This window comes from Pipistrellus hanaki, assembly GCF_964339955.1.
Source record: "Pipistrellus hanaki genome assembly, chromosome: 12".
NCBI lineage: Eukaryota > Metazoa > Chordata > Mammalia > Chiroptera > Vespertilionidae > Pipistrellus > Pipistrellus hanaki.
The window spans coordinates 40,255,586-40,271,509 of record NC_140514.1 but is presented as its reverse complement, the minus strand read 5'-3'; the positions used below and the strand labels follow the sequence as shown (position 1 = coordinate 40,271,509).

General features: G+C 42.6%; 2 protein-coding genes across 4 annotated transcripts in view; both read right to left on the bottom strand.

The window, feature by feature from the left end:
* The window catches only part of DGUOK (deoxyguanosine kinase), a 32,931-nt gene extending 23,680 nt beyond the window's left edge, over positions 1-9,251 (bottom strand). The window contains exon 1 of one of the 2 annotated variants that reach the window (XM_084901312.1): positions 9,016-9,251. In XM_084901312.1, the coding sequence (XP_084757438.1) occupies positions 9,016-9,157 (142 nt within the window). In that variant the 5' untranslated portion in view covers positions 9,158-9,251. The remainder of the gene's footprint in view (positions 1-9,015) is intronic. The other variant, XM_084901313.1, reaches the window with a different exon arrangement.
* A 5,771-nt stretch (positions 9,252-15,022) lies between these two features.
* Positions 15,023-15,924, bottom strand: part of ACTG2 (actin gamma 2, smooth muscle) — a 12,516-nt gene continuing 11,614 nt past the window's right edge. For both annotated transcript variants that reach the window (XM_084901303.1, XM_084901304.1), the window contains exon 8: positions 15,023-15,242. In XM_084901303.1, coding sequence (XP_084757429.1) covers positions 15,099-15,242 — 144 coding nt within the window. In that variant the 3' untranslated portion in view covers positions 15,023-15,098. The remainder of the gene's footprint in view (positions 15,243-15,924) is intronic.

Below are 15,924 nucleotides of genomic sequence, written 5' to 3'. Positions count from 1 at the left end.
CCAGCCACTCATGGCTACTGACAGGAGGGAAGAGATGTCTCAGCAGAAGAGCCCACACATCCCATGTGACATTTATTACACACCACTCCAACTCCTCTCTGAACACACAGGACAGGAACAAACAATATGAATCTATGCATTTTGTACAGTCATGCTCATCTCTCAGCCCCTATTGCACGTTTACTCAGCCTCTGCTCTTCCCACACACAGGTGAATAAATGCCTTCCCCTGTTCTTCTAGACCTGTGTCTAAATCCTCCGCCTTACCGAGTCTAAGGTCCCACCTCTTCCATAAGTTCAGGACTTCTCTAACTCGCGCCAAATTCTTACTATACTGGGGCAGTTGACTCAAACAAGAAATATACATACTAGACTACTAAATAAAACCTTCTGTGCTTGCCATGGAGCCCCTAAGAGGGGCAGGAATTACAAACTGGTTGAGTTTGATATTATCAGATTCTTGCCTGCCCAGAGTAGCTCCTATTTTAAAATATCTGGCAAAGATGATCAGCATTTAGACTGCAAGTTGATTAAATCTGAAACATGGTCTCTGCTATTCAGCTGTAAAGCTATGTTAATTAATATGAAAGATGAAGACACTTATTAGCTTCGTGACACTGGGTGACTGTTAAAATTATTTAAAAATTTTCAAGTTAAAAACAATTATGTAAGAAACTGCTGCATATGGAAAGAAAGAGCCCTATGGTTTAGGGAGTGCCAACTTTACCTCCCAAATCAGACACTGTTAGTTCATTTAAAAGCAGTCAGACACAAGGAAAATAAATAAATAAATAAATAAATAAATAAATAAATGCAGTCAGGACTCTCAGAAACCGACTCATGCCATTTAAACACACAAAACCCGGAATGCCAACAAATCAGATGTAATGGGAAATACACAGTTCCAATTACTGGAACAATCACACCAGGGCAACACCTCCACCCTGCACTCGACTCTCCATTCCAAAGCTTCTGGAAAGCCAATTCAGTCATCAGAAGCTGGCTTCAGCAAAGACAGACAGGCCCTAGGAGTCGTGCCATCCATGCTGCTGTAGGGCTTGGAGAACCTGGGCCATTTACCACAGGGCACTAGTTCTTAACCTGCATTATCATGGAACTCGCTGTGCTAGGCACCACCCACAGGTATGGGATAATTAATTTTAAAAAATAATTAGAAGTTCTGTGTTTATATTAAAACCAGACATAACATAATTACTTTTAGTGCTGTGATACCTGACACTAATAGTTTCTTCTTCCTGCGTAGGTTTTGATCTTTTTTTTTTTTTTTTTAATATATTTTATTGATTTTTCACAGAGAGGTAGAGAGAGGGATAAAGAGTTAGAAACATCGATGAGAGAATCATCGACCAGCTGCCTCTTGCACACACCCTACTGGGGATGTGCCTGCAACCAAGGTACATGCTCTTGACCAGAATCGAACCCGGGACCTTTCAGTCCACAGGCCGATGCTCTATCCACTGAGCCAAACTGGTCCCGGCGGTTTTGATCTTTTTTAAAAAAAGATAAATGTTTTAAAGTGTTCACAGGGGCTTCCCAGTGGAACCGGCTGGCTCTCCACTGCTACACTGCCCTTGTCCTAGTGACCGGAACACTCATGAATGCCACTTCATCATTACTGGACAAACTGACAGATTCCTTTCTTTGCTTGGTCTCTATGCAGAGTATCAGCCTCTTATGATATCATTATCATAATTTAGTTATATCCCAGCTTAACTGTTGCCTTTCAAAAGATTTTAATATTATTATAAATTTGGGAGGTATCAGATCTCAGTATCAAACCTTTCCTGAGGGCCTTGGATATCCTTGTACTTTATTATATGTGCCATGACTTGAAAAAGGGTGGGAGCTATTTTCTTAGAGTATATTACTTCAACATGTTGATTTTTATTGGTACCAGGATTGTCGTTTCACAAGCTGGACCAGAGTTCTACTGTTAATGTTCATCTTATTCCTAAGTCAATGGTTATTTTCCTCCCACAAATTTTTCTATAAACTACATTGCCTGCTATAACCACACTATGCTAAAATATAGTAGTAAGATAGTATCTGAGGTAATGCCCGAAATAATATGTTATTTTAAATTTCATACAGTTGTATTTCATGGGAGACTCTTCCTCCAAGCATGTTCTTCTCCAAACCAAAATGAAATACATGGTAAAAAAACAAAAATCCATTTAAAAAATTTCTACCAAAAAGCAAACAATGGCAGTAAATATAAAACCGTCTATTTTTAAACAAAAATTCTGCAGGAACTTCATTTGATGCTGCATTCATGTACTCAGTCATTCATTCAAGAGGTATAACTAGCTATTCAGTGGCAGGTTCTATAACTAAAATGATAACCTTGGCTGAGACCCTGCTCTTAAGGAACTTTATCCAGGATCACTATGCAGGCTCCAGGCCTGCAGGCATTCTGGGGATACTTCAAAAAACCACCCAGCAGGCTTAAAAAAAATTTAGTACATTTTTGTCCTGGTTCCTTTTATTTTCATGGTAAACTATGTTTACTAAAAAAAAAAATAAAGCTCCTCACAGCTTTCAGGGTACAACCCAAAATCTTCCATTTCGCCTGTGAACCTCACTGATCTGAAATGTCCTCCCTCCACGCCCTTTGGCCACTAGTTGATTGATCCTTTCACTGCTGCCTTCTCCTTGAACTCCTCCAGCTCCTTCATCTCTAGGCAGAGTTAATTACTGCCTGCTCTGGCTTACCAAGGTATTACACTGTAATTATTTGTGACTCATCACTCTCTCCAACCAGCTCACTTTTTGAAGATACAGACTCACCTATTCCCTTTACAGCCTGAGTATCTAGCCAGGTACAAAGAATGGAGATGCATGGATGGAATGAAGTGAATCTTATAAACAGACTCCAGTTTACAATGTTTGGAATAAATAGGTCTTATTTACCCCTAGGATTCTTTGCCCAATTGTTTGTACTCAATAAAAGTTAAAGATGCACCCTGGCCGGTAGCTCAGTGGTTAGAGCATTGGCCCACACCGAAATGTCTCGGGTTCAATTCCCAGTCAAGGTCATGGACCTGGATTGCAGGTTCAATCCCTGCAGGGTCGGGGTACATATGGGAGGCAACCAACAATGTCTCTCTCACATCAATGTTTGTCTCTCTCTTCCTTTTCCTTCCTCCCTTCCATTATCTGTAAAAATTAACAGAAAAAAAATATCCTTCAGTGAGGATTAACAACAGCAAAAAGTTAAAGATGCATATTGGTGATCTTAAATCATTAATCTTTTTTTAAAATGTATTTTATTGATTTTTTTACAGAGAGGAAGGAAGAGGGATAGAGAGTCAGAAACATTAATGAGAGAGAAACATCGATCAGCTGCCTCCTGCACAAAACCCTACTGGGGATGCGCCCGCAACCAAGGTACATGCCCTTGACCGGAATCGAACCTGGGACCCCTCAGCCCGCAGACTGACGCTCTAACCATTGAGCCAAACCGGTTTTGGCATAAAATCACTAATCTTGAATGCCAGAAGAAACATGTTATTAGGAAAGCTTTATGTTCAAGTCTCTAGACTGCAAAAGTATAAAACACTTTCCTCTTTTCTGGGAAGGTCTTTAAAATCAAAGTAAGAATAGTCTAAGATGACTCACAAATTTCAAATAGCACTCCTTTCTTCAATTTAGGTTTGTAGTCATAAAATAACTGATATATTCAATATATCACTTTAGTGATGAGTGTATTTAAAAAGATAGGCTACCCCTAACCAATTTGGCTCAGTGGATAGAGCATCAGCCTGCAGATCAAAAGGTTCAGAGTTTGACTCCAGTCAAGGGAACATACCTTGGTTGCAGGCTCATCCCCAGCCAGGGCCCTGGTCAGGGCACCTAAAGGAGGCAACCAATCGGAGTATTTCTCTCAGATCAATATTTCCCTCTGTCTTTCCTTTTCTCTTCCACTCTCTCTAAAAATCTATGGAGAAATATCCTCACGTGAGGATTAAGACTAAAACAAAAATTAATAAAATAGGCTAGGTCAGTGGTTGGCAAACTCATTAGTCAACAGAGACAAATATCAACAGTACAACGATTGAAATTTCTTTTGAGAGCCAAATTTTTTGAACTTAAACTTTTTCTAACTCCACTTCTTCAAAATAGACTCAACCAGGTCATGGTATTTTGTGAAAGAGCCACACTCAAGGGGCCAAAGAGCTGCATGTGGCTCATGAGCCGCAGTTTGCCGACCACAGGGCTAGGTAATTTATTTTTTAAGAGATTCGAAGTATCAAGCTTTTTACTTTCTTTTCTTAAATTTTCACCTGAGGACATGTTTTTATTGATTTTTTAGAGAGAAAAGAATGGAGGGAGATACAGACAGACAGATGTTGGTTTGCTGTACACACCCTGCCTAGGAATCAAGCCTGCAACCTTTCAGTGTATGGGACAATGCTCTAACCAACCGACCCACCCAGACAGGGCCCAAGCTTTTCAATCTCACATGGAACATGGCTTCACAACTCAAACCAGATGCCAGTAGTTGTTACTTTACTTATCCATTTCCTCTACACATGCTGCTGTCTACACCTGCAGGATCAGAATAACAAGACTTAAAGCGGTAGGACTGTGAGAAAAGCCACTCTAAAGAGATCGAACTTCAATTAGGACAGGAGTTCACCTTGCCCTGTAATGTTTCCTGAATGTTCTTTTATAAGGAACAAATTATTTGATTTAATATTAGCAGTTGAAAACACTTTGTGGGTACCCATGACTAACTTCCGTGTGGGTATCACAGCATAGGATGCAAGCATCTGGTAAACACTGAATGAGTACAATGGGTGAGGCAGGGGATTAGGTGCTCGTGACACAAAGATGAATAAGACACCCAGGAGAGATGTTGAGTGTGCAAACAATGCCAACAGAACTCAAGTGCTACAGCAGTTGTGGGTACAAAATGTCTTGAAAGCACACAGAGGAGGCAGTGACTAATTCTGTCTGGAGAGAGTCATCGGTGTGGGGCGATGGAGAATAATGAGAGATATAACCAGGGAGAGCGGGATTAAAGAACCCTAATCAACTTCTCAGTATTCACTTTCCTTGAGCAACTGCATTCACTTCCAAGGATTCAACAACTCCCCAAGTTAACAGCCTCCATATATGAAACCTCAGCTCCCATTTCTCTCTTGATTCCAGGCACATATTCTAATCTACCTCAGAACACCTATCTCTGTATGTCTCAGAGGTATCTCATGTAAAAGATATCTCTCTTATCTCCTCAGACTTCTTCTTACTTTATTCCCATTCTAAGTTTTCAGTCAGTGTCCAAATTTATAAAACCGCACTGTCATCTTCTATACCTCCTTATCTCTCACCTCCAAGTGGCCACCCAGTCCTATCAATCCTATTTCCAAAATCTCTCTCAAACCATCACTTCTCTGTCCCTCCATTCCTTCTGTGCAGACCTACATCTTTACCCCCTCCAACTACTATGGTAGCCACAAAAATTATCTTCTCCAAACTGTTTCCATTTATCCATTCAACTGGATGCAAGGCATTGTGGATACTGCAGCAAACAAGACTTGCAAAAAAATGTGTCTTACTTCCTATTTGCTCGGTCTAGTCCAATTTCTTTTTAAAATTAATCTGGTGTTGACACATACTAGCTTCAAGTCTTCAGTAGCCTCTCACTGCCTAAAGGAGAAACTCCTAGCATGGACCACAGGCTGTTCAAAAATCTGGTAAATCCTACCCTTCCAACCTCTTGTCTGCCATCCTCTCACAGGCCCTTCAAACTCAAGGCACATCCAGCTACTTCCCTGTTACTGAAACTGCATGTTTCTACAGGCTTTGCTTTAGCAAATGTTACTTCCTGTGGCTGAGCACTCTTTCCTCTTCTCCCCTTTGGGAATTCTTACCCCAGAGATACCAAGTTTCCATGCCCAAACATGGTACTCATCACATGGTATATAAATCATGTTTAAAAGTCTGCTTCTTCCACTTGGCTGTGAGCTCCTTACAGGACAGGAGCTGTATCACACATGAGTCTATCTTTATAGTAGACATTCAGTGACCTTTGGTCGCATGAAAAAGCAAGGAAGAAGCATAGCAATCTGGAAAGGTTAAGAAGCCATGGTCAGGAAAATTGGGAAAGGCAGCTCACACCTAACCTGATGACCTGTACAAAGTACTTACTTTGTACCTCTTTGGGCTCTAAGGCTAAAGCTTCCTTGGGGACATTTTTCTTGAAGTACAAGACAAAACAGCTTTGTCCACCATCAGGCAGAGAAGCAGGACCATCCCTTCTCATTCCTCTCAATGTTTCTGATTTGACCAGAGAAACACACACAGCCATGGCGACTGGTCTCACTTTAAATTCATGACAACTAAGTCCAGGTGGGTCCTTACTGCTACATTTCTCCCTTTTGCTCACTCAAGTCAGGACTCATTTAGTGGCCATGCTCCCCATTATTAGAAATAAACGGTGCTCCTAGTTAAGACCAAACTTGCTCTACTTGGTCTAGAGAGTCCACTCCTTCTTGCTTACTAACATCACTCCAGCATTCCCATCCTCTCTCCTGTTTCACCATTTTTGTCCCTCTTTATGAGACTATTTCTAATTTCTCTTACAAAAACAAAAAAATAAAAATAAAAAACCCTCTTTCCAGTTCAGTTAGCACCCTTGTCTTCCTTTTCTAAGAAAACTTCCAGACCATTGCTTAACTCACTGTCTCCAATTCCTTACCTCCTATGCTCCTTGAACCTATGCCAATCAGACTTTCACTCCTAGTGCTCCCAAAAGTTGTTCAAGTTCACAGAAGATCTCCATTAAAGAACATTACACAGATGATTTTTCTCTCCCCCCAAGAGGTTCTTCATCTGGGTTCCAGGATATCATTCTCTTTTGGTTTCTCAGTGGTCATTCCCTCTCAGTCTATTTTGCTAGTTCTTTCCCATCTCCTCATTCTCTTCAACATGTTCCCCATGGGTTAGTCTTTTCCATCAACATACATGGACTCCTGGCTTTAAATACTATCTACATTTATAACTCCAGGGAGACTCTGAACTCTGGGCTCATACATTCAGTTGCCTATTCAACATCTCAAAATCTCCACATAGATATTAATAACTATATACAAATTAACATGCCTAAAAACAAAATCTTGAAACCACTCCCTGCCCCAAAAATGTTCTTCCCATTCTCCCCCATTTAAGAAAATTCAGGGGGGAGATAATAGATCAACCGAAGGACTTTTATACATGCATATAAGTACAACCAATGGACACAAAACTCTGGGGAGGGAGGGGTTGTGTGGGAGGGAGGGAGGGGGCAAAAAAAAAATCAATAAAATATATATATTTTTAAATCAATAAAATATATTAAAAAAGAAAAGAAAAGAAAAGAAAATTCAGAACTCCATCTTTCAAGTTATGGCCAAAATGATTGGAGTCATTACTGATCCTTCTCTTTATCTCACTCCACATCTTCTAATAAATCTAGTTAGCTCTACCCTAAACTGTCACTAAAATCCAAATCACTTCTCATCACCCTGAACTCATCCAATAACCTCCTGACACATTCTACCTTCAACATGCCTGTCAAAGTGATCATTTTATAATTTAATTCAGAGCGTATCACTTGACTGAAAACTTTCCAATAGTTTCTCATCATGGACTGCAAGGCCTATATACAATCTGGCCATTCCTTACCTTCTAACCCAGTGGTTGGCAAACTGCGGCTCACAAGCCACGGTTTGCCACTCTGTTGACTAATGAGTTTGCCGACCACTGTTCTAACTTTAAGAGCCCCCTCTCCCTCTTGCTCACTCCATTCTAGCCACAATGGCTTCCCCACTATTCCCTGAATACATTTTCCACCTCAGGGCCTTTGCACTTGGGTCTCCTTTCTGCCTGAAAAAATCCTCTCCCAGTTATCCACAGGGTTCACTCCCTCACCTTCAGGTATTTGCTCAAATGTCACCTTCCCAATCTTGACTGTCTTGATTACCCTTCTTAAAATTGCAACTTCCCTCAATCTCTCATCCCTGAACTTTCTTCCTAATATATGGTTTACTTTGCTTAGTTTATTTTATGTATTGTCTATCTCTCCCTACGTGAGAGCAGAGATATTTGTTGTGCTGACTGCTGTATCCTCAGGGCCAAGAACAGTGCTGGCCTGTGGATCTGGCTCAAAAGGTTATTTGTTGAATGAATAACATGTAAAATTCTCAGTTTACTGCTAGCATGTCTTTTGACTCTCAACATTGCTAATCCTCTTTTAGAGTTCATCACCTTATCAGGTAGAAGTATAAAGTCAGAATTTAGTAACATTAAATTAAAATGTTTTGCTTGCTTTCTCTTTCCAATTGTTTTATTTTATTTAACACACAGTGTTTCTATTTGTTCTTGTAACAGTTTTTTTAACTTAATGTTTTTAAGTTTAAAAAGCGAGTTTCTTCTAAGAAAAACATTAATAAATTACAGTGGGATTAGCAAAGAAAGAACAAAAATAGTGAAAGTGGTATCTGAATGCCTTAAGTTTAAGAACTCTCTTAGGGTAGTAAGGTAAAGTACAGTTAGAGATAAATAATGAATGGTGTTTTTAGTGTATGCCCCAAATATTGTATGGCACACACCGCACTAAGCAATTTTACTCATCTGAAATCCCATTTTAAATGAGCATCCTTTTTTCTCCCTCTTAATCTGGCATCCCTCTCTTAGGGCAAAGGCATTACACCAAGCGCGTTGTCGCTTTCATTTAGATTTAACCACAAGCTAGATGAACTCTTGTCCTATCAACAGACTGCGTGGCTTTTGCGTCCCTGTGGGAGAGTACTGAGGAATGACGTCCTAAAAACCAGAGGGCTGGGTTCGCAGTGCATTTTGGGAGGGGAATGGCCTCAGCACTAGCAACCTCGCTGCACTGACCCGGGAAGCAGGGGGTAGGGGAAGGGTTCCGGGCCCAGCTCCCTTCCTCAGCCTCTCAGACACCTGCTTAGCGGAGGCCGAGGCTTGGCAGCCCCTTTCCGGCCCTTACCAATGTTGCCTTCGATGGAGAGCCTTCGGGGCCCTTGCCCCGCGTGCAGGCCCTCGGAGGGGGGCACGCCCTGGAGCGGGCTCTGAGCCATGGAACTGGAGGGGGCGCGCAGCAGCCTCAGAAAGCGCCTGCCTGCGGCCATCCCACCCAGGATTCCCGCAACTAGCACTTCCGCTAAGAGCACTTCCGCCAAGAGCACTTCCGCTCCCGGCACTGCGGTCCATCCACAACAGCGCGCCTCTGACGTCAGAGAGACCGCCCGTCAGGAAGTGGGCGGGGTTGCGCTGACTGAGAGGATGGGGCCGAAGGGACCGCTCTCATCTCGCGATGTTTGATGAGAAGCGTTGTGAGAAAGTCAAGTTCGGTTTGGAGATGCGGGAAACTTTGCTGATACCAAGGGCGTGATTAACCCCTTTGCATTTGCTCCTTGGAAAACAGCACTTCAAAAGAGGCATAACAACTCCATCGCCTTTGCATTTTTGTATAACTTAAAAATCATTTTCATTAAAAAAAATCAAAGTAATTGTAATTTTAAACAAGATTTCTTTTTCCCCCCAGGTGTTTGTTGTCTGGTTTTTATATTCTAAAATGGGGTGAAACTGGACATTGTTAAGTAGGAAAGTGATGCAATCTAACAGTTTACACAAATTAACTTTTTCCCGTTCCCCTGTAACGCGGCAGCACAATGCTGGCACTTTTATGGAATAAATCAACAAATAAGTTCAACTACATCCCACCTCTTACTTTGCCTCTTGAGTAAATACTAGTTAACGTTTGCTCAACCGATTGGCTTAGTAGCCAAAAATCCCATTAGGATAGAGTGGGTGGAGGCTTGGAAGTGACTGGAACCGGTTTAAACACGATAGATTGGGTTCTGTGGGCGTGAACAACTGCGGGAGTGAGGGGGGGGGGGGGAGAGGGGAGGAATGAGGTGCAGGTTGGGGTGGAGAGTGATGGGGATTCCCAATGGGGTTTGTAAAGGAGGAGCCGGGGTACAGAGGGATTAACAAGCTAGTGTATCAAACCCGAGTCCTGCTGCCGTTGGAGAACTGCTTTGCAGAAGTGCGACTGAGCTGCTGCGACTGAGGCAGGCCCTGCCTGGTTTGTCCTGCCACACCCAAATGTCTCAATGGCCTCCGATTTATGGCATGTCAGGGGTGCTCCCACCTCCTACGCTTTAGCCACAAGAGTCAACAGGCAAAACCGCACGCGGGCAGCACTCTTGGAGGTGGGAGCTTTTTAGGAAGCAGAGACCTGCTTGCAGAAGGGTGGGGAGGGGGGAAATGGCTGGGACACCTGTCTTGAAGCTGTTTGTATAGCAAGCACAAGCCCTTTTTCCTGTATTGATGTTTATATAATGGCTGAAGTGACGTTTGTATATTAAACATTATTTTTTAAAATAGATTATGCATTTATTTAGGATAACCTGGGTGGAGTACTAATGAATATCGGAACAGCTAAAGTCTGTTTCATCTCCACTCCCACAGCCACCTCTGTGTACAAATATTACTTGCCCTGGCCAGTTTTGCTCAGTGGATAGAGCGTCGGCGTATGGATTGAAGGGTCCCGGATTCTATTCCAGCCAAGGGCAAGTATCTTGGTTGCAGGCTCAATGCAGGCTGGATCCCCTGGCCCTGGTCGGGGCATGTGCAGGAGACAACCAATCCACGTGTCTCTCTCACATGGATGTTTTTCTCTGTCTCTCTCCCTCCCTTCCACTCTCTAAAAATGAATTTTAAAAAATATCCTCAGGTGAAGATTATTATTATTATTAATAACAATAATAATAAATTAATTTATTTGTCTATGTAAACTCAGATCAGGAAAATATTAATCCAAAAATGTTTGAGAGATTCTCTGGGCCCCAAGATCTCGCTGCTTCATTGCCCTCGGGGTCTCTGTGAAAGATAAATGAGGAAGTTGTCAGCAAGTTTATCTGCAGACAGACAACTAACCTGCTCCTAAAGTTATTATTTTTACAAAACTTCAGTGAAGTATAGTATGTAGTGAAGAAAAGAGCACGTATTGTAAGTTTACAGTTTAAGGAACATTTTCACAAAACTGAATATATCCTTGTTACTAGATTCAGATAAAGAAATAGAGCATTACCAGCATCCCTAGAATCCATTTCTAATGCCAGTTACCACTCCCTCAAAGGAAAACAATAGTCTGAGTTTTAACAGCAGACTTTAGTTTTGCCTCTTCTATATATAAGAGAAATTATATAGTAAGTGCTAATTTCATTCAACATAATATCTGTGAGATTGTAGTTGCAGTTCATTCATTCTGAGTGCTGTGCAGTATTTCACTCTACCACATTGTATTTTATCCATTTTATTATTGATGGGCACTGGAGAATTTCTAGATTTGAGCTATTATGAATAGCATTACTATGAATGTTCTTGAATATATGTTTTAGTAGTTAGTTGTGCAGTTCTCGTGGGTAAATACTATGATATCAACTGCTATGTGATAGGCTATTTGTAGATTCCGTTTTAGTAAATATTCTTAAATCATAAATAGGTCCACAGTGTTTGATTGTACCCGTGGACACTGCCACCAGCAATAAGTGAGCACACGCTCTGGTTGTTCCACATTCTTACCAACAGTTGGTATTTTTGTGTGTATTTTTTTTCATTCTGCTGAATATAATGGTGTCTTATTATAGTTTTAGTTTGCATTTTCCTGATGACTAATGAAGTAAAACACCTTTTCATATGTTTATTTTAGAAACCTCTGTTGTGAAGAACCTGTTTAAGTCCTATGCCCATTTTGCTACTGGCTGTCTTTTACTTATTGTTATTATTCATTACATATTTTGCATGTGAGTCCTTTGTGAGTATTTTCTCTGTTTCTTGCTTCTAAAAGCTCACAGTTGTTTTTTTTTTTTTATGTATAGTGTGACGTAAGAGACAAAAATGTCATTTGCCTAAATTGCCTGTCAATTATCTCAATACTAGTGATGACTCTTCTATCCCCTTTATTTCTTTATGCTTGCTATTCAATATCTTTCTGGTCTTAATTCCAAATTCCCAGAAGAAAAGACCTGATGGGTCCAGCTGTGCCCAAAAGAGAGGGTCTCAGAGAACAAACGTGAGTATTAGGTCCCCACCCTTGTGCACGAGGAAGGAGGGCTATTAAAGGGCAAAGCTGACATCTAAAAAAGGGGGTGATCAGTTCCTCCTAGAAGTAGTAAACAGGGTGTTTTCATCCCACCTTAGGTGTTGGCCAGAGACAGAAAGTAGTGGCATTTTGGTGAGCAGAATTATGTCCCAGCAATGAGGCCACTTTTTGCTCCTGGGCGATTGTCAGGTATCTGCTGGAGTTTATGAGTAAGAGCTAACTGCCCTACATAAACTCTAGCCACTCAGTATCCATTCCTTCATTCAATATTTACTGAGCATCTATTGATACTATGCACCATTCACTCTGCTTAGTCCTTGGGGTGCAGCTCTGAAGGAATTGCTATTTTCAAGTGTTTTGTAAGTGCTATTGTGGCAAATAAAATATTGACTCACATTACAACAATGCTTATGTAGCCATTCAAAATGGGGAACTAAATACACACAGTTGTGACCCTGACTTTCTTCTTCTGCTCGGACATCTGGCCAATGACAGTCTTTCTACATCAAGGGTATCATGATGTGCTGGGCTGTGCTAACTCAAGTTGGTGAAGCTGGGAAGTGCGCTCCTGGAGTCCCCTCCTGACGGGGCGGTGAATTAGAGTTGGCCAAAAGAGGACCCAGTCTGAGATCTGGAAAGCAGATGGAAGCCTCAGCAACTCCTCTTGGGAGATTTCCATAGTCAGATTCTGTGATAGACAGATGTGCCCACAGATAGACAATAGCTAGTCCTCAAGGCCGAAGTGGTTCCTCTGTGATCATCCCATAATTCCTTCTAGACCTTCTCTTCCCCAGCTCCTCCCACCTTTGGGTAGACTCATTCCTAATAACTTCCTTCTTTCTGCAATGCAGATGGTGGCCCTGCTCTGAGTACTCAGACGGGATACACCACATCACAGAGGGAGGCATACAGGGGGCTGGCTAAGATTAAGAGGGAGGGCTCTGGATTCAGACAGCCAGGAGTGAGGATGAAGAAAGCTAATCCATAAGCAGCTTTTAACACCACGCATTGTCACACGGCAATGGCTGCTTTAGCTTGGCCCCCAGTGCCTGGGACATAACTTCTATTTATCCTTGGTTAACTTCCTGTTGGATTTCCATGCTCTCAAGCCATTGCAACCAACCCACTGAAGAACTCTAGGACAGCACTTCTTGAAGTGGGGCAAGACTGGACGGGGGAGGGAAGGGAAGACCAATGGGCCCTCCCTTCTTCCCCCATATGGAGATTTCAGTGTGCCCGTCTCTAGCAGGGAGTGTCAGTACTCCACACCTCCATGGGTCCATGGGTGCGTGCATGGGCCCTCTAACCTCCTCCCTGTGATTTCTCTCCCAACAACCAGTGCCTGTGGCTTTTCTTTGCAGGACTGCCTTCAGCCTACTGGAGCCCTTTCCCTTCACAAGAGGAAAGCCTGGGACTTTATGTCCATGGTGCACCTACACTGGCAGGTGACTGTGAAAGCCCAGCTCATTGCCTACGGTCAGGCTTAAACTCCAGAGCTATCTGAGGACCAGGCTGAAACTGTGCCTCAGAAGTCCCCTCCTGGGGTTCCTCCCCTTTCCTGTCCTGCCTCCTCCATCTGCTTATAGGTTTCCCCTGCAAGCACTTCCTTAATAAATTATTTGCATGTGAGTCCTTATTTTAGGTTCTGCTTCTGTGAAACCCTAAGACATAAATTCTCTAGGGGGATTTTCAGAACATGGTTCTCTACCTCACCTCCAGAGGGAACGTGCAGAGGAGGTGGAGGAGGAATGTCTGACATTGAGGTCCCTGCACTTCAAATGGAGTCCACTGTCTCCAAACAGGTATTTCTGGGAAGCTCATGGACCAGGTGAGATCTGCTCAGGCACATCAGGTGTGAGACTGGGATAGGTGGAGAGAGGGAAGGGTATACCAGGCAGAACTGAGGCTCTAGTTCTGCCGTGATAGAGTTAACTAGTAAACTAGTTATAAAATGGGAATGATTCTAGTACCTGCCTCATAGGGCTGTGGTGAGGATTAAATGAGGAAATCATGTAAAGCTGGCTCTTAAACTAGTGCCTCGCATATCGTAAACACTCAATCTACATTAGCCATTATCATTTCCCCTTATTTCCTCATAGTACTTTGTGGGTGCTTCTGTTTCACCTCAAATCATTATCTTATATGTTTATGTCTGTCTCCCACTTTCTGCAATGAAACCCCGATTGGTAGGAGCCATCTTTGTGGGGTATATAAACTCCATGTGGCCTTATCCAGTAATTGTATATTTATTTACCAAAAATTCAGTAAATACTTGTGAAATTAAATAGAATTGACCAAGAATAGGGAAGGGGAGCAAATGAGAGAATGAGAGAGTGAGAGAGAAAGAGAGAGCGAGCACTACTTTCTTGATTAGTAGTCTGGGGCAAAATACAACCTAACCCTCAAGGGCAAAAGACCTCATAGAGAATATAAGCCCACTATAAACTTTCTTCACTTCAATTCAAATAACATTGCATTTTTGGTTACATTATGTCCCATCCTATAGGCCTGTGTTTCTTTCTGCTCTTGTTCTCTGTGCGTGGACTCACCTCTCGGAAAGCCCTTGTTTCTTACCCGCCCCCAACAAGTCATCCAGCCCTCATTCTTGCTCATGTTCAAGGAAAAGGAACCAAGGTGGTATGGTAGGAGTACTAACATTCGAGTCAGCTACATTTGGATGTTAATCTTGGTTCTGGATGATCTTCAACAAGTCCTTAACTTCTCTGAGCCTCAGTTTCTTCATCTGTAATATGGAGGCGATAATAGTGCCTATCTCGCGCAGGGTTATGTGTGAATTAGAAATAAAATGTGAAAAGCCCTCGCACTGTGCGTGAGACGTAGCCCGGGGTTGGAGGGGGCGGGGAAAGAGCTCCACACACAGGAATAAGGCTTGCAGGTTTTAATGTTTCATGATTTGTAACAGCAGTCTCAGGGAGATCCCCAGAGAATCTGTTCTGACTTTAGAAGCATTTCCTGTGGACAATGGAGGGCCCTGCCTCATCGTACTCTGGCTTGCTGATCCACATCTGCTGGAAGGTGGAGAGAGAAGCCAGGATGGAGCCTCCGATCCAGACGGAGTACTTCCGCTCCGGGGGAGCAATGATCTGCAAAGAGCAAATGTGATGAGTCACGATCAGCCCCCAAGGGGATAGGAAGGTGGTCCCAGAATCACCTCATCAAACTGCCAGGCTGCCCCAGAAAAGGACTGCCTCCATGATTAAAAAAAAAAAAAGGAAAAGAAACTGTAAACCCTGTGGTTGATTGGATGATTGTTTGAACCTTCACTCCCACCCCTCCATAGGAAGATTGTACTCTTCCACTCTGTGACTTCAGCTTGGCTCTGTATTTGCTTTGGTCAGTGAAATGCTAGCAGACATGACCCAAACAGGATCTTGGAATGTTCTTCAGGCATGCACAGGCATACTCTCTTGTGCCTCTGCCATCTTCATGAAAAAAAAAACTTCCCCCAAGGGGCTGCTGGCCCTTCAGCCCAAGTCCCATAATGAGTGAGAGATATGGACCTGACCTGAGCTGGCTGGACCTACAGAGCTGCCTAGCCAAGCCTGACCTAGAGCTGCTGACTCCAAATGGACCTGCAGGTGCATGAGCAGTAAATGCTATTGGTCATGTGCCCTGTGATTTCATAGTTGCTTGTTACTCAGCAATAGCTGACTAATACCAACATCTACAGGGGAAGTACTGTTCTGCTTTTTTCCTGGAATTGAATGCATGAGCAGCTTCCTCCATTTCTGAGTATGAGCCTATCTACTCAAACCCTTGAACTTC